The sequence below is a fragment of the Neofelis nebulosa genome, chromosome 2 (assembly GCF_028018385.1).
Source record: "Neofelis nebulosa isolate mNeoNeb1 chromosome 2, mNeoNeb1.pri, whole genome shotgun sequence".
NCBI classification, from domain to species: domain Eukaryota; kingdom Metazoa; phylum Chordata; class Mammalia; order Carnivora; family Felidae; genus Neofelis; species Neofelis nebulosa.
In genome coordinates, this window is record NC_080783.1 from 59,415,158 (window position 1) to 59,433,673 (window position 18,516).

Sequence of the window (18,516 nt, forward strand, 5' to 3'; positions counted from 1 at the left end):
ATAAAATGCCTGCATGATGAGATGAAGTGAGGTGAATGATGTAGGCATTGTATGTAGTATTAGGCTACTCTTGACCTCCTGATGATGCATCAAAAGGAAGAGCATCTGCTTACAGACCACAGTCGACTGCAGGTAACTGAAACCATGGATAAGTGGGACTACTGTAACTAGGCTTCTCACGTAAGCCCAGATTGTCATCTCTCCCTGAGCCCCACCCCCCGAAGAATGTATTACAGTAACCACCCCTTAATGCTCGACATAATGTGCTACATGGGTCCCAAAGTTTCATTTGCATAAATATGAGGTGATTTTAGTGCTAAATGAATGAAATGACTAGGGTGAACCTGCAAAGCTAGCTGCAGGAGGGTGAAGGGTGTGACAAGGTGCTGGCCCAGCCAGGTCCATTCTGGTACTGTCTTTGGTTTGGCACCACCTGGTGGTGATTGTTTGCTCAGGGCTTAAATAGTGACTGTGATGACTGGATCTTTAGGATTTTAGGATGGCACTAGAATTCTAGGATGCTCTCAGATAGTTGGTACTCACTTTGCTGAGTCAATTAGAGTGGATTGTTTTGGAAGACTACTGGGGATGCAATGACCTACCTTATACAGTCTGCTCCCTAAGGTGTGATTGCTTGCCTGTCTTTGATGTAGTCTCTAGGCCTTACCTGTTCTTCCATGTTTCTGCTCTTGTTTTAGAACTGTGGATTATTGTATTTAAGGATGTAATTATTTTGTGAGGTATGTTATTTGGTTTTAAGACCTTTACCTTCATAATACTTTTCATCTGGACCCACAGATGTGTTCCCTGTTGTTTAATGTGGATTCAGTCAAACCATCACTTCCCTGTTCTAATACCATTGTCCTCCTTTTTCTGTTCCTTCTCCTGCACCTTCATATTGTACAAAATCTGGGTAAAAGTCATGGTCCATTGATATTATAGATAAAGCTATAAAGTAGTTATTTTTAAAATTAATAGCCAGCCATTTACTTGACTAATACCTGTCACATATTTACATTTTTCTAGCATTTAAACACCAGTTTCAAACTCTTGTGGAGACAATATTATCTCTTATCACAGCATCAATACACTTAAATGTGGGATTAAAAAATAATTTATACTTCCGTCAAAACCTGTACATGAATCTTAATCTAAATTTTAAATGGCATCTACATGACTCCAGTGTTCCAGTTTGAAACCTTGAGACTATCTTTTTCCCTCAGCTTATACTGAATACTGACCCCCTCCTTGCTTCCCTTCAGCCTGGATTTACTTGTATTAATTATGTGCTGATCTGTCTCCCCTCTTAGATTATAAACATCTTTGAAGGCAGAAACTAATCTTATTCAACTTTTTCTCATCTCTGAAATTTGCCTTCTGGCTCCTGGCACCATTCTCTTTCTGATTAACATTCAGTAAACGTTTTAAAAATATACCTTAAAATTGTATTTTTAGCTAAATATTACATACCTCTAATTTTATGACTGGCTACATTTCATTTCTTCTCAATTTGATATCATTCTTCCTACCCAATCACAACAACAAAAAAAATCTTTATAAAGATTTTAAGTGGTTTTTTTTGTTTTTTTTAGATTTGACCCCTTTCACATTATTTCTAGCACTAGTACCCAACAGTCAACTGCTTTGCTTGTGACCATCGATGTCTCTCCAAACTATTAGATCTTTTTTTTTTTAAAGTTTATTTATTTAGTTTGACAGAGAGGTGGTGGGGGCAGGGGGGCAGGGAGAGAACATGAGCAAGGGAGGGTTAGAGAGAGAGGGAGAGAGAAAGAGAATACTAAACAGACTCTGCACTGATAGTGCCTGGATGCGGGGTTTGAACTCACAAACCACTAGATCATGACCTGAGCTGAAACCTGAGCTTAACTAACTGAGCCACCCAGGTGCCCCAGGTTTGTTTGTTTGCTTTGTTTTTTTTTTTAAGTTTGTTTGTTTTGAGAGAGAAAACAAGAGAGAGAGAATCCCAAGCAGCCCGATACAGGGCTCAGTCCTACCAACCGTGAGATCATGACCCAAACCAAAATCAAGAGTTGGACCCTTAAGACTGAGCCACTTAGGTGCCCTCAAACTATTAGATCTTGTACAAAACTGATAGAATCATTTAAAGAGAGCATGAGTGAATAAGCAAGCAAGAACAAGATCATAACAGTGCTTCTCTGAAAATCTCTGTTGGCATGTTCTAATATAAGAGATTAAATTTCAACTCCTCAATCACTGTTAGAAGGTTTCCATCAATTGACACCTGCATATTTGCACTTATGGTAGTATCTTTTTGGTTGCTGTATAGGACAACCTTTGTATTTTAATGTACGCCAGTGGTTCTCAACTGTGGGTTAGCAGTGTCTGAAGACATTACTTTTTTTTTTTAAGATTTTATTTTTCAGTAATCTCTACAGCCGACATGGGGCTTGAACCCACAACCCCGAGACCAAGAGTCGTACGCTCCACTAACTGAGCCAGCCATGCTCCCCTGTGTGAAGACATTTCTGATATTCACAGTCGGAGTGCATGCTTGCGTGCATGTGTGCACATGTGTATGTTACTGACATCTAGTTCGTAGAGGCCAGGGGTGCTGTTAAACATCCTATAATATACAAGTCAGCCCCCTGCAACAAAGAATTACATGGACCCAAATGTTAGTAGTAGCAAGATTGAAAAACCATGATATATACCTTGTCTTTATCATTTCGTTTATCAGTATAGCTAACATATTCTGAGTGTTTTCTATGTACCGGGCACCATCCTAAGATCTTTACATATGTTATCATTTTTAATTGTCAGAACAACCTTATGAAGTAGGTATTATTTTATATATTTACAGATAAGAAAACGAAGGCACAGAGAAATTAAATAATCCTACAACGATGAATCAAATAGTCTGAAACCCAGGTTTGAATCCAGATAGTCTGATCCCAGAATCTGTGCCCTTAATCACTTCTGCCATACTTATATTTCCATTCTGCCTGGAATGTCCTCTTGACTCTGCTTCTGTTTGCTGCTATCGGTCTCTGAAAGTCCTCATCTATATTCACGCCTTCCCTCCTTAATCCTGATTTGTGCTGATTAATCCCTGTCTCTCCTTTCCTTTTGTGTTTATTGATCTTAGTTATAGTTTATAGGTATGTTTTTTCTTAATTTGATTTATAAATTTTAAAAATTCTATCATAATACTAATCCAGTACAGTACACCCAAGAAGTCCTCAGAAAATAAATGAATAATCATCACTAATAGTCATGCAGTTCAAAGGTGAAGAGATGAAACACAAAATTTTCTCACATCTGTTATTGCAGTTTGCCGTGTTTTGTGTTTTACTTACTCTTAATTTATGTGATTGACATGCTTAGCACTGGTTCCTTTGAAATACTTGCTAAATATCTTATTGTGTGCTGTGAAACTGATCCTTTGCTGTTGTGCTACATGTCTAGCTTCATCTAGAATCCATAGTTCCCCTCCAACAGTTTTTCATTTGGAGTGCTAATGAGTGCTTGAAACATTCATTCATTCATTAATTCCTTTATTCTTCGCTTCACCTAATGCCTAATTATGTATCAGCTCTGATCAAGGCACTGGAGAGAACTAGAAAGGCATATAAGACAGAATCCTCCAGCTTAGGTAACTAAGAGATAGAATCACATACTAATCACAGTTAATCGCATACTAATCACATACATTCTAATACTAGATATACATGCTACAGATCATGTGAATAAAATAGATTATTGTTAATAGTTCAGAAAGCAGGTATGGTTGGAGAAGGTATCGTGGAAGTATCGTTTCAGTGACATCTGATTAAGGCCATGAAAAATACGTAACTTCTCTTGAAAGGCAGAAGTGGGGAGGAAGACTATTCCATGCAGAAGGATGAGTAATAGCATTAAAACTGTAAAATGAAATTATTGAGAATGGATCAGTTTGATTAAAAGGTGAGATATCAGTGAGCACTGACATTAGAAAAATTAAAGCTCTGCTTTGCTCTTTAGCTTATATTGTGAATGGCAGAGTCCACATGACTCTTTTATTCATTGCTTACAGTACTGGTAGTAAAGATAAGATTCTGGTTTTTGTTAATTTCTCTCTGCATTTTCCCCCTGCTTACAACAGAACTCTATAAAAGGTATAAAAATGGATCTTCCCAGGAGCCTTATTTGGGGTAATATATTAAGCCACTAATTTTACCATACTTTATTCCAAACAAGTCCCTACAATTCCTCCTATGACTCTGGAATTGTAGAAATATAGACCCGGACTCCTCTAGGATTGCCTTGTAAGATGAGGGGAAATTTAACTATGCATTTTAGGGATAGATTTGATTTGTAATGGAAATGATATATGTCTTTGAGACCCAGGGAAGGGAATGGGCAAAAATACAGTGACAGTCGAATGTGAAGAACTTTCTGGACTTCCTGAGTCAGTACAAGCTTGACTGGAACTGAGGATTTGTGGAGAATGAGTGTGGGGCAAAGCCATTTTATAGAGGAATTTTTCTACTGGCAAAAGGGTTAATGCCGTTTTAGAAGTTAGGAAGTTAGTGAGATGGTTATTGGAAAGGTTAAATACAACAAAAGCAGCTAGCTCAATATTGGAGGTAGAGCAGAATCTCAATAAATACTAATTTAAAATATCATTGATTAAAATTGCCTTTTATACATTTCAGGTATCTTATATAGAATAAGAAGTGAAAATATTATTGAGAGATGAATATTAGTTCTCATTAAGGTATTTTCTGCCTACTTCTTTGAAAAGAGTTGATATATAAAAAAAGAGTTGATAGGTTTCAGCAACTAAAAATGTCAAGCCCTTGAGCGTTTGAATATGATTAAGTACAGGTGTTGACTCTGGGTTATAATTCATAACTTTTAAGTGACTTTAAGAAATCTTTAATGGTGTGGATGTCTTATTATCTACAATATAAGTACAATAGCAGTAACTGTTAGGCAGAGTTTTTTGGTGCTCTGTACGTTTAAAGAACTATATTGTATGATTTTGTAGTGTGTTGCTTCTGATCAGTTAAGTGGTATCAGTAATAACCAAAAGGCTTTTTTCCTTCCTACTACACTAACGTAAGCTTCATATTTACCAGTTTTCATGTTTATATACCTATATCTTTTTTTTTCCTCTTTGTTCATCTTGTTCTTCCTACTAAATGTTTTGTTTTTGAGTTACTCCTTAAAAGCATATTATTTTTAATTTATACGAACTCTTACTATTAGGAGAAAATAATAAAAATTTGTAAGGTTTCTCAGAACCTGACTGACCTACTTTGTTATTCTCTCCTAAATATCTATTTGTCTCAAGATTGGGGATGATTTTTTATTTCTAGCATTGCTTGATTGCTTTCATATAAATTAACTAGTTAAAAGTTCTGCATAAGTCATGTATAATTTCTTTAATTTTAGATTGGTCTCTCAAAGTCAGCCACATGTGCATGTTATTTTACTAAGCGTTTTGAAAACCTTGGTTAATTTTTTATTATGTCAGAGATAGGGTTGGTTTTTCTCCTGTTGACCAGGATTTTGTTTTGAGCCTTTTCGTATAATGAAAGAGGAGAGGAGAGGGAAGAGAAGCAAAGCAAAAGCAAATTTTTTTGGCTACCCATAGTTCTATTTTCTATTCCAGCATTAAACAGTTAGCCTGTAGCATAGACTGAATTATTTGGGGGCCTTTGCTATGTCTCAGATAATAAGTTTTCTCCTGGAAAATGAAGGTTAAAGACTTTAAAGGCTACTTTTGATTGATTTGTTATTGTAAATAAGTACAACCCACCAAGTCTTGTTATGCAGTTCCATTTATGCTGTGCATCAAGTAATTAACAGTTTATCTTACATTACTAGACAATTTTCGTTTTTGTATGTTTACACAATATTTTATTTTTCCAGAGGACTGTACATATATCCATTTGAGGTAATTAAAATCTGATTGATAGAACCCTTTTTCATTTGCTTCAGACTCTGAAAGCTTAAGAGGCTTAAATCTATAGCCTTTTTAGCAGAATTTTGTTAGCAGAATGGTTTTTTTGGTTCTTTTCTGTGTCCTAGATTCTTTAAGAAGGTAAATTGATTTTTGAAGTAAATACAATAAATCAAGATGCCCTTTCCCCACTTTGTAACTTAAGGAAGGTAGCTAAAACTGCACATCTTATTTAATACAGAGGTAGAGAAATATTATAAGCTTGAGGTTCAGCTATGAATTAGATTCTGTTTTTGCTCAAATTGCTTTCATTGTCAAGATGAGAAGGGGCTTTATGTAGATTAAGACTAGAGGTTTTTTTTTTTTTTATAGCACTGATTTTTAAAATTTTTTTTTCAACGTTTTTTATTTATTTTTTGGGACAGAGAGAGACAGAGCATGAACGGGGGAGGGGCAGAGAGAGAGGGAGACACGGAATCGGAAACAGGCTCCAGGCTCTGAGCCATCAGCCCAGAGCCTGACGCGGGGCTCGAACTCACGGACCGCGAGATCGTGACCTGGCTGAAGTCGGACGCTTAACCGACTGCGCCACCCAGGCGCCCCTAGAGGTTTTTTTTTTTTAAATTGTTTAAATGTTTATTTATTTTGAGAGAGAGAGACAGAGTGTGAGTGGGAGAAGGAGAGAGAGAGAGAGAGAGAGAGAGAGAGAGAGAGAGAGAGAGAATCCAAAGCAGGTTCCACCAGGTTCTGAGCTGTCAGCACAGAGCCCAATGCAGGGCTTGAACTCACAAACCACCAGATCATGACGTGAGCCGAAGTTGGATGCTTAACTGACCGAACCACCCAGGCACCCCAGGGCTAGAGTTTTAAAGTGCACCTGTCGGGGCACTTGGGAGGCTCAGTCTGTTGAACATTCAACTCTTGATCTCAGCTCAGGTCTTGATCTCAGGATCATGAGTTCAAGCCCCACGTTGGGCTCTGCACTGGGTCTGAAGCCTACTTAAAAAAAATTAAGTGCACCTGTAAACCTGGGCTTAAACTACACTACTAAATCAGAGCATCTGGAGTGTTCAATAAACAGCTTTAACTCCTGCTTTAAAAAAATTTTTTTAATGTTTATTTCTGAGACAGAGAGAGACAGAGCATGAGTGGGGGAGGGGCAGAGAGAGAGGGAGACACAGAATCCAAAACAGGCTCCAGGCTCTGAGCTGTCAGCACAGAGCCCGATGCGGGGGTCGAACTCACAAACCATGAGATCATGACTTGAGCCAAAGTCGGTCGTTCAACCGACGGAGCCACCCAGGCGCCCCTTTAACTCCTGCTTTCAACCACTTTTCTCCACCATAAAATAAAGAATTTGTCACCAGGGCACCTGGGTGTTTCAGTCGGTTGAGTGTCCAACTTCCACTCACTCAAGTCATGATCTTATGGTTCATAAGTTCCAGCCTCACATTGGGCCCACTTCAGAACCTGCCCCCCCCCCCCCACTCTCTGCCTCTCCCCTGCTTGCACTCTCTCTCTTATGCTAAGTAAAATAAGTCTGTCAGAGAAAGACAGATATCATATGATTTCACTCATATGTAGAACTTGAGAAACTTAATAGATGACCATAGGGGGAGAGAAGGAAAAATAACATACAGAGAGAGAAGCAAACCATAAGAGACTCTTAAATACAGAGAACAGAGGGTTGATGGCAGTGGAGGGTTGGGGGGGCACGGGGAAAATGGGTGATGGGCATTGAGGAGGGCACTTGTTGGGATGAGCACTGGTTGTATGTAAGCGATCAATCACGGGAATCTACTCCTGAAGTCAAGACTACACTTTATGTTAGCTAACTTGACAATAAAATATATAGATATAGATATAGATATAGATATAGATATAGATGCACACACATATGTATGTATTATATACCTTTAAAAGTAATTGAATACATAAACATTAACAATTTTTGAGGAATTTTTGTCATGTCATTTATGGAAAGTAAATAGGAACTGGCATTTTTCAGTGTTTATGAATAAAACTATAGATGTTGAGTTGCTAATACAAGTTTAGCACTCTCCCTTCTCTTTAATGACCTATAGAATTCTAAGGAAGTTGGGAATCATAGTTCTGACACACGGTATGACTTTGTTTGAAAAGTGGATTAGAAATTCAAAAAGGAAAAGATTTTTTTGAGCAAGATATCCTTATCTTGATTTCTAGCATTGTATTTAATAATATTTCTTCTACTGGTTTGGTAAAGTGCCCCCTAACCTTTTAGTAATTGTGGTGAGACTCTCGGTTAGAATACAGATGGTCAAAACATACATACATACATTGTTTGTTTGTTTGTCTGTTTATGAGAGACAGAGAGCACGAGAGGGGGAGGGGCAAAGAGAGAGACGCACACACAGAATCTGAAGCAGGCTCCAGGCTCTGAGCTGTCAGCACAAAGCCTGACGTTGGACTCGAACTCACGAACCAGGAGATCATGACATGAGCCAAAGTCAGATGATTAACTGACTGAGCCACCCAGGCACCCCTCAAAACATTTATTCTTACCACATAGGAGAAACTGGAAAGAATGTGAAATTATGTGGCATGCAGGATTTGGTGCTATGATTTAAGGTTCAGTATATACATGTAATATTTTTTTTTCTAGAGTATGTACTTTATTTTTTATTTTTATTTATATTTGTAAGAGTCTGTACTTTCATTATATAATACCTTTTGGTTTCATACTGGATTTGGGCTTTGAATCTTATTAGGTATTGATGTCACCTTGAGTGCAAATAAAGATCTTTTGGCTTGAAACCTTACAATTCTCTCTCTCTCTCTCTCTCTCTCTCTCTCTCTCTCTCTCTCTCTCATTGCTTTTATCTGGTTGACTGTTTTCTTTAGTTAAATCTCACTATTCATCCTGATTGCCTAGTACACTAGTACACTAGTATCCTAGTGTACTTTGGCAGTGTATTTAGAGTACAGCAATTCTCTTTTAGCTGGTTCCCTACTTCTGGTTAGTCTTTCTAAATGCTGCTTTCCATTTGTTACTAACACAAAAACCAGTGTTGGCTCCCTCTGATTATCAGTTGAGATCCAGACTTATATTCCTATTTGGACTTTCCTATCCTTCATACAAACCTGATGTGATAAACTTTTATCTTCTACTACTCCTCAGTATAATTTCTTACTGTACTCAGCTCTCAGGTAAGCCTTGTTTATTTCAGCCTGTTTTTTCTCTGATGCTTTTCCCTGTTACTTGTCATGCCTTTCTTCCTCTTCTTTACAATATATTTTTCCCCTATATTTAAAGGCCTTGATGATTAATTCTTAATTGAACCTATACTTAAAGTTCTTGTTAGTGAATATTATTCTTTTTATTAGATAAGATTTGTTTTTCCAACCACATTGTCCACTCATTGAGACTAAGGTCCTATTATTTTTTTTTTTGTTTTTAATTCTCAAAAGACTTAGCCTATTGTTAGATATATAAGCAAGCTTTCCTTAAATGGGGAATTTCTATTTAGCAAAGCATATTGTGGTCTTATATATGTGTTGAGCGGGTGACAGTTTATATACTGGTTTATATACCAAGGAATTCCTTATCTCTGTATTGTGTAGTGGTAGAAGATAGAAAAAAACATAAGTCAAATAGGTTCATCTTGACCATATACTCTCTTATTCCCAAGAAAACACCAGACATGCAATTTGGAATATAAGGTTTCTGTGACAGGTGGTTTACATAAAGTACTGCTGTGAAGCCTATATACTTAGATACATCATGTATTTTAAAACCTATTTCGACATCTAACTAGAATGCTTCTGAAAACTGAATATAGCCTAGATTTAAGTAGAAATATAGCAAAGCAGTTCACTGGAGTCTTGAATTTCTGAAGTATATTTTTATTTCTGAAATCCTTCCTAGTTAGATTTAGCATCCTAAACACTAGATTTATCTTTCTTATTCAAATCTTATCTTATGGAATAGGATATTAGACTTTGAATGAATGAGTAAATTGATCAAACTTTAATCCATTTATAATAATTGAAAATGGTGAACTCACTTCTGCCACATCACACCAGAAAATAAATATTCAGAATGTCCAGTGCCATATGAGTAGTCAAATACGTCTCACCAAGTAAAATATTTCTCTTTTGACTGGTTCTTAGTAAAGAAGGCACATAAATATTAAAAGTTACAACTTTAGTATAAGCATTGACATTTTGCATTTATTCACTTAGTGAATAGATTTTATGATAGAAATGATTTCTGTAATAACTAAAAAGAAATTTTGGCTCATCTTATTTGCTGTGACCTCAGAATATACTGGAGCCACTCAGGGAAGTTCTGGGCTGGAAATTCTGTAAATGAGTGTATAATAGAGGGATAAGAGAAGACAGCTAAGAAAGACATCAACATTTAGGTGGTAGTTTGAGCAAGTAAAGGAATAGCCTAAGAAGAAATGGCCAGAGAAACTAGAAGAAAATCAGGAGAATGTGGTTATAATGAATCTGCGAAAGGGATTATATCAGTGCTCTGAAGCTAGACGCTACTGACAGGCAACTCAAGATTTCTGAAGAATGGCTACTTGACCTAGCATCATGAAGACAAATCATTGGTGTCCTTTTTGAGATCAGCTTCTGAGAGCATGGTGGAAGCATACCAAACTGCAGTGGGTTAAGTTCTAAGGAGGGAGGAAAGAAGTAGGGCAGGTACAGACAGCTCTTTCCAAAAAATTTGACCTTGAACTAGAGGAAAGAAAGCAATAGTAGAATGGGGATTAATGTCCAAGGATGGCTGACATGACTGATTTACTGTAGAATCTTAAGGCTGCTTAAATGTTAATGGGAGAATATTAGTGAATAGAGATGCTACAAATACTGGAGAGAGAGAGGCATACTAGATTGAGGTCTCAGGAAATACAAGGATACAAGGAACAATCTGTGGAGCAAATTTCCTTGGGAGAGGGGTAAGATTCATAGCAGAGACAGTAGAGAGATTGGCCATAAACAGAAGGTAATGTTTTCTGTTTCACTGCTGGAAAGAAGGAAAGATTGGGTACAACCAAAAAGGGGCCTTGGTTTTCCAAACATCACATGCATTTTCCCTAATGAAGTGAGCAAGATGAAGCCTTTGCTGCTGAGTAGCAAAAGAGAAGAAAAAAGTATTGGAAATGTGAGAGAAGTCAGGAAGATATGAGAAAGGTGCTTTGTTATGAAAGGAAATGATGCAGGATTGATGGGTAAAAAGTCTTCGTGATGGGATCCGTAAGCCTAGCTTATGGGTCATTTTCTCCTGTAACAAATCATTTGATAAGAAGGCTTTACTATAGTTTATTATTTTCATTCATCTCTTTTATATGTTTAAAAATGTATAGTGTAAAATAATTTTTATGGTAATAGTGGCTTTCTCCTTGTGGCTAGTCAGTGCAAAGCCAAAATTTCAAGTAAAATTTGTGCAAATTTCTCTTGAAGTTAAACCGATTTATTGTGCTTAAAAAATGACTTGCGCAAACAGTACAAGTTCATTATAAAAACTTTAAAGCAAGACCAAACTGATGAAGAAGATTTGAAAATTGCTCAATAGCTCACTGCCCAGGCATTATTTTATTAGCATTTGGTCAGTGTTATTAAGAGAGAGAAACAATTTCATAAAAATATGATCACTAATGTATATGCTATTTTAAATAGAATGCTACATTTTATTTTATTGGGTTTGAAGGAAAGAAAAAACTGAAGTAATATAGAAGAAATGACTGAACTTCAGGTAATTTTTTCACAAAAGATATGTTTTCTTAAATGATTCTGCTAGAGTTAAGAAATAGGATCATGAGAACACTGAGAGAGTGGAGACATTATTTTTTAATAACATGTTTCATCTTTATATGTCCATCTGTTGATCCCTTATTGTGAAAGATGAGGAAATTAGCACACTTAACGTTTTTACCTCCCTTTCCTTATCTCTGAATTTTTGTTATTTATAACTTTTCATAGTTTACAATACATATGTTCTGTTTTGTTTGCATTATTTCTGTAGTTGTTCAGTCTTACTTATATGTTAGAATGTATTAATGCAGTCTGTTTGCCATTAATCTCTATTCCTGTCAAAATCTATCCTTGAAAAACAGGCTGGCTGGATTTAAAATTCTTGAGTCACTGTTTCTTTCCTTAGAACTTAGAAGACTTCTCTCCACTGTCTTTTGGCATAGAGCTGCGGCCTTGGAAAATTCTGAATGAAGCCTTATATGTGACTTGATTTTACAGATTTTGTTCTTGGTGATGTGTATTGTATGGTGTCAATGATTCCGTATCAGTTGGTTTACCAACTTGCAGCTGGTCAGTGTTTGTTTCAGTGTTTGTTTATGCCAGCTTACTTGGAATGTGAAACTTTGAACGTGGCCGTGATTTTTAAGTGGGCCACCTTCTTAACTGATAGGATGCCTTTCAAAGATTGTGAGAAAAATAATGGTGTTTGCCTTATGTAACTAGTCCATTTAGAGTATATTAGAGAGGAGTATATTAAAACCTGAATGAACTTAGAAATGCTAGGATTTAGTTCTTTTGTGCTCTAGAGTTATAATAAATAAGGGGACAGATCCTTGAGTTATAGTATTCCCATCACTGATATCTAGAAGAAATAGTGAAGAAGATACAGCCATTAAAGTATTTCTTAAAGAATCACTTTTTGCCAAAGATCAGTGGTCAGCTTTCTGTACTTACCTTTCTTTACCTCTAAGCAACATTTGCTATAGTTGAGTACTCTGCCCTTTTTGAAACATTTTCTTCCCCTCAGTCCCATAAGAGCATTTCCTTACATTTTCTCTCACGTTGTCACCCCTTCTTAGTCTCTTTTGCCAAATCTTCCTTCCCATCAAACATTTGAGTGTTGGAGTGCTCTTTTCACATGACATCATCCAGATCCATAACTTTAAACGTATCTGATAACTCCCAACTTTATATCTTAGTCATGACCTTCCATCCTACATCTAGTCCATCTCTCAAATATATTCCCAGTCCAAACATTTCTCCTCCATTTTATTTCAAGTTAACCACTCATCTGGTCATCTCTCATCTGTACCATTACCACCAACTCCTGATGAGTCTTTCTGCCATTCTTCTTGTCCTCTCCCTTAAAGTGTGTTCTTTTTAAAGTAGCCAAAGTGGCCTCTTACCGTAAATCATATGTTATTACCCTGTCTCCTCTTTATTTACTTAAAACTCTCCAATTAATGGCTTCCCATTACAGTTAGAATAAAATGCATGCTCACATCACTTATGAATGAATGTGAACTGCTTTACTTCTCCAACTTACCCTCTGTTTACCATCCTCTCCTGTGGTTCACCCACACTGACCTTTTATTTCTATTTCTGAAGCACTTCAAGCTTGTTCCCATTTTAAGGATTTTATACTTCCTTCTTAGATCCTTTGCGCTCAGATCTTCATATTACTGCCTCCTTCTGGCCATTCTGGCCTCGGGACTAGTGTCATCTCCTTAGAGAGGCCTCCCTTACTATCCTAGCTAAAGTATGGCACAGCAGCGTGATTATTCCCCTCCCTGCACACACATGCTGTATCACATTAGCTTATTTTATACAGAACAGTACCAAAAAAGTCTTTTTTTTTTAGTTTATTTATTCTGAGTGTGGGGCGGGGGGGGGGGGGGTTGGGGGCAGAGAAAGATAATCCCAAGCAGACTCTGCACCATCAGAGCAGAGCCCCATGTGGGGCTCAAACTCACAAACTGTGAGATTATGACCTGAACTGAGATCCAGAGTCGGACGCCTAACCCGACTGCGCCACCAAGCACCAACGCCCCCTGCAAAGTTTTAAAAAATCAGATAAAATCCCATCACCAAAGAAATTTCTTGATTTGACAAAATTTTTTTTGATCTCACATTTTTTTACTAAATTAAACAGGAAACTTTGTCACTAATGTAAGTAGAAAATTAGTATCACCTGTAGATATTGAGATAATAAAAACAAATACAATGAAAACTGCATACTTACTAATTTTTTTAGCCTTTAGAAGCTCTGAGACTGAGGCCTGCTCTGTTGATAAAGAGATACATTTATAAATGTTAGATATTAAATACCAACAGCATCAAACTGATACTTTCTCTTTGATATAGTCAGAAGGACTGAAGATAATTGAAATGGAAATAACTTTCTCATTTAACAGTTCGGTATGATATAGTATAGTCTTCAAGATGACTAAAGTCATCTTCTTTACCAGTACAGTGTTTCCCCCAAAGGGGAATTATAATAATTGTAATAATCATAATAATCAGTGTTTTAAAGTGAAGCTGAAATAAATAACTTTGGTATGGACTAGGGTAAAATGTTGTGAACTAGTAAGAATTAGTGGGGGAAAATCTCACAAAACTTATTTTAACCTGTCCCAAGGTGAACTGAATGATATGAAACGGTATTACTCAAAACTAATGTTTGAGTATGTTACTATGCAATTTCTTCTAAATTACTGATTCCTTTTTTTTTTAATTACTAATTCCTACATCATTTAAAAAATAGTATATGCCCCAGTTGCTGAAAGAGCTTATGTGTGGGGCTGTCTGCCAAGCACTTTACATATATTACCTGATTTAATTATACCCATTCTCTGAGAGGTAGAAACATCTTCATTTTAAAGATGTGAAAATGAGATCCTTAGAGGTTCAGTGATTTGTTTAAGAATTTATGACCAATAAGCTTGTCTGACTTCAGAACCCTTACTTTTAACCACTAAATTTTGTACTAAATCAGATAAGATGCGAAGGAATGCTATAAGTGTACAGTGAAGTCTATTCAACTTGGAGCATATGGCCACCAAATTTTCTGTAAGCTTATATTTTATAGCTGTTTTAGGCTTCATGTCATCACAAGGCTATTCAGTCTTAAAGGATAACTTTAATATTTCCTTCACTTAATTTTTATCTTAATTTTGGCAATATTTAGTATCAAAAATAAATTTAAGTTCTTGTACTATATTACCACTCACATACAAGTGAATATAATAATACTAACCTTCAGGCATAGGAACAGCAGTGCAATCCACAGTGTATAGGGCCTGTGATTTGAGTTTTTTTCCTGTAGTAGGGGAATGGATTAGTGATGATCCAGTCATAACTCCTTTTCTAGCCTAATCCTTGGCAGACTCCAGGCAAAGTGCAACCTAGAGGATAATTTGAAGGTTATAAGATAGACAAGTGCTATTTCCCTTTATTCTGGTTTTCTATTTGGTTTAATTCAGATGATCAGAGAGCTTTATTTTCTTTGCTTTTAGAAGAATTACGACTCCTAAGTTTCTCTCTGTTATCTGCTCAGTTAAAATTGAGGAATGTAATCAAGAAATTGCCATTTGAAACCTGCTGATGCATTTACTATTGTTGAGGACATTGCTATAGTTACTTACTGGCTCGTACATAAAGATGACTATATAGGATATTTTTCACTTGGAGTGTCATAAAATGTGGTTCTTTTTATAACTGAACTGACCATGCTGCCTTTGTTGCTTTGCCAAGAAGCTTTTGTTTTTATTTTCCTGTTTTATTGTGCCATTTGTGTAAGATGCCTCAAATCCTGATAAGTAATACCGTGCTTCCAGGGAGACGTTTTTCTTGCTTTTCGAATATTTATACAATTTACCTAAATCACTGTCTGTCTAGTGTGTTTACGAGTAAGATATAATATGCATTCTCCTTTCTTGCTAATTTTGTTCATATAATTTATATGGCACTATTTAATATATCATCAGTTTTATGCCAAGAATTTTTTATGCCAAGTATTTTAAATACTTAGAATTTAATTGTAACAATATACTTACATTTTTTTATTTATATTACTGAGTAGCTCCACATTAAGATACAAATGGCTCAATTATTTTTAATTCTAGAAAATTATATTTAAAAATTCTTTGTAACCTGTAATGAGAATATCTTGGTCTTTGGTATGGAAGAATGAGCTATGGTCACTGTTTTTCTTTCATTAAACTCAGTCAAACTGTCTCTCATGATCCCTGTGATATCTTTATCTAAAATAATCGATGTTTTATGTTTGAAAACATCTCAATTTGGGTATATAATCTAGTTGGTAATTTAAATTAAATTAATTTGTTTATAAATGTGTTTTTTGTTTTGTGGGTATATCACTGCTTTCTGTTTATAATATTTCTCAGTATTTGTTCATTTTTGTGATACTGTTCTTTATCTGGTAATTTGAGTAAATCCAGTTGAATTATGTTGCCACATTATGTCTTCAAAAGGGCATAAAGTCAGTACACATGCTTCAGTAATATCTGGTTGTTTTACCCTTATGTTTCCAGTTGGCAATTTGAAATTATGGCTTCAACTGCACTTTAAATATGTGATAATAGCATGTGTTTCTAATAAGGGCCAGCACCATTTTGTTCAGATAGTGTGAATGGTTGTCACTCATATATGACAAATGCACCTTCATCTGCTTCTTTGATAGCCCCCTAAAAACCATACCCTCAAATCAGGCCGATGAAATTAGCTGCTGTGTAAATTGTGTGTCTGAGTGGTTCATTATCTAATCACCGTCAGAACCACAGTGATAAAGTAGATTGAAGCAGGGAAGAGGTCTGCCAGATGATTTCACCCCCCCCCCCACCCCAAATCCGGTTTCCCTTGGAAACCCTAATAGTGCAGTTTAGAACTTCAGGCTCTCATGCCTGGAATTCAGTGTCTTTTAATGTACCAAACCTGAAAATAGCAGTAGTTCTGGAGCATAATTTTCTTTCTGTAAAGATTAATTTTATTTATTTCAATCAGTTTTTGAAATGTTGAGGCTCTTGAATTACTGTTTTTGTTGCTAGTGCCCTAAATATTACTAAATAGTACCAAAAAACCACTATGTCCTACTTGAAAGAATTCAGAATAATTTGAATAAATTGTTAACTTTCCAGGAATCTTTGATAATGGCCTTCTGTATTGTTTATTGGATTGCTTCTCTTTAATTCATTTTAGGTGCTTTTGAAGATGATGATATCACGCATGTTGAAGGAAGTGTAGATCCTATTCGAGATATAGAAATAATACACGAAGAGCTTCAGCTTAAAGATGAGGAAATGATTGGGCCCATTATAGATAAACTAGAAAAAGTGGCTGTGAGAGGAGGAGATAAAAAATTAAAACCTGAATATGTAAGTAAAAATTTACAGCTTATTTGATACTTGAGTTCATTTTTTAAATTATTTTTTTTTTACAATAATGCATCTAATAAAATATCTAATATTGTTATGGAACTTTAGAATCCAAGGATAATTTCCATTAAAAAATCATGGAGAAACTTCATTTTCTTTTGGCAACAAAGCGTCATGATGACAGTCTGTTTAAGGTGTTCTTAGCAAGGCATGTTTAGCAGGAATATTGAGTATTTACATGGTTACAATGTGTATCCTCAAGTTGTAGTGTTAGAAAAGTGTGGTTTTATGATGAAAACCTTATGGATTTAGAGAAATGAATGAATATGAGTTTTGTGGATTTGAAGAAGTGATTTATATAAGGAATTGGTCTTCCATAGGGGTTGACTGAATGAATGTAGTGTTAGATAATTTTAATCTTTTATGGAATGAAAACACATGTCATTGTCTTTACTATTCAAATGTATTTTTGATCACGTTGTAGTGAGAAATTATTAGTAATATAATTAGTGTTTCAAAATCAGTTTGGAAGCTTTTTGTTTATGGTCAAATTGTCTTTTACATTAGAAAAGTGATGGCCTTAATCATATATTTTCTTGGGGCACCTGGCTGGCTTGGTCAGTGGAGAGGATGACTGTTGATCTCAGGGTTGTAGGTTCAAGCCCCACATTGGGTATAGAAATTACCTTAAAATAAATAAAATCTTTTTAAAAATTACATATTTTCTCACTAGTATCTTCCCTAAACCGTACTTGCTTTTTATGCTTTTTTGTCATAGGAAGGATTTTCTGTCTTTTTAATTTTTCATGTATTTTTAATACATGTGTTTATTTTCAATTTTCTCATGTCTGGAAACTGATTATCCTTCCCCTTTTTTAATTTATTTGCAGTAAGTTTGGAAAACTCAGTTGATTAGAGAGTTCTACACTCTTAAGGAGGAAATCAATTACAGAATTAGCCTCGACGCTTGAGCAGACTATTAGTAAATTATGGTCAATAGTGCTTGGACTTGGAACAAGGAGACCTGTGTTGGACCACTGATTTCCTTGGTAGTCTGGAACAAGCCCAATTCATTTTACTTCTCTTAACATCATGGCTATTTCAGTCATTTCTTAGTCAAATAGAACAGAGAAAGGAGGGAGATTTGTCTGAAGGAATTGTATAAGATTTAGGACAGAGAAGGGGATTGAAAGTACGGGTATGAAAAATACTCCTTTTTAAAAAGGGAAAAACATTGTGAGAAAGATGGTCAAAATTGAAAATGATTCATTTGCCCCAAACAGCATGGTTACTGATAAAAATAAATCCTTAAGCAGTCATTCCTTAGTTTATTGAAAGTTACTGACATCCCTATGTCTTTCAGAAACATCAACTATCTTAAAAATAAATTTATCAATGTTGCTTTTTAGATGGGAGAAAGGGGCATCAGGTTCTTCTTAAGTCCTT

At 35.8% G+C, this 18,516-nt stretch overlaps 1 protein-coding gene across 1 annotated transcript in view; it reads left to right on the plus strand.

The window, feature by feature from the left end:
* Positions 1 to 18,516, plus strand: part of OLA1 (Obg like ATPase 1) — a 173,718-nt gene that overhangs the window by 88,454 nt on the left and 66,748 nt on the right. Inside the window, exon 5 of the mRNA XM_058713680.1 lies at positions 16,895 to 17,070. Coding sequence (XP_058569663.1) covers positions 16,895 to 17,070 — 176 coding nt within the window. The remainder of the gene's footprint in view (positions 1 to 16,894; positions 17,071 to 18,516) is intronic.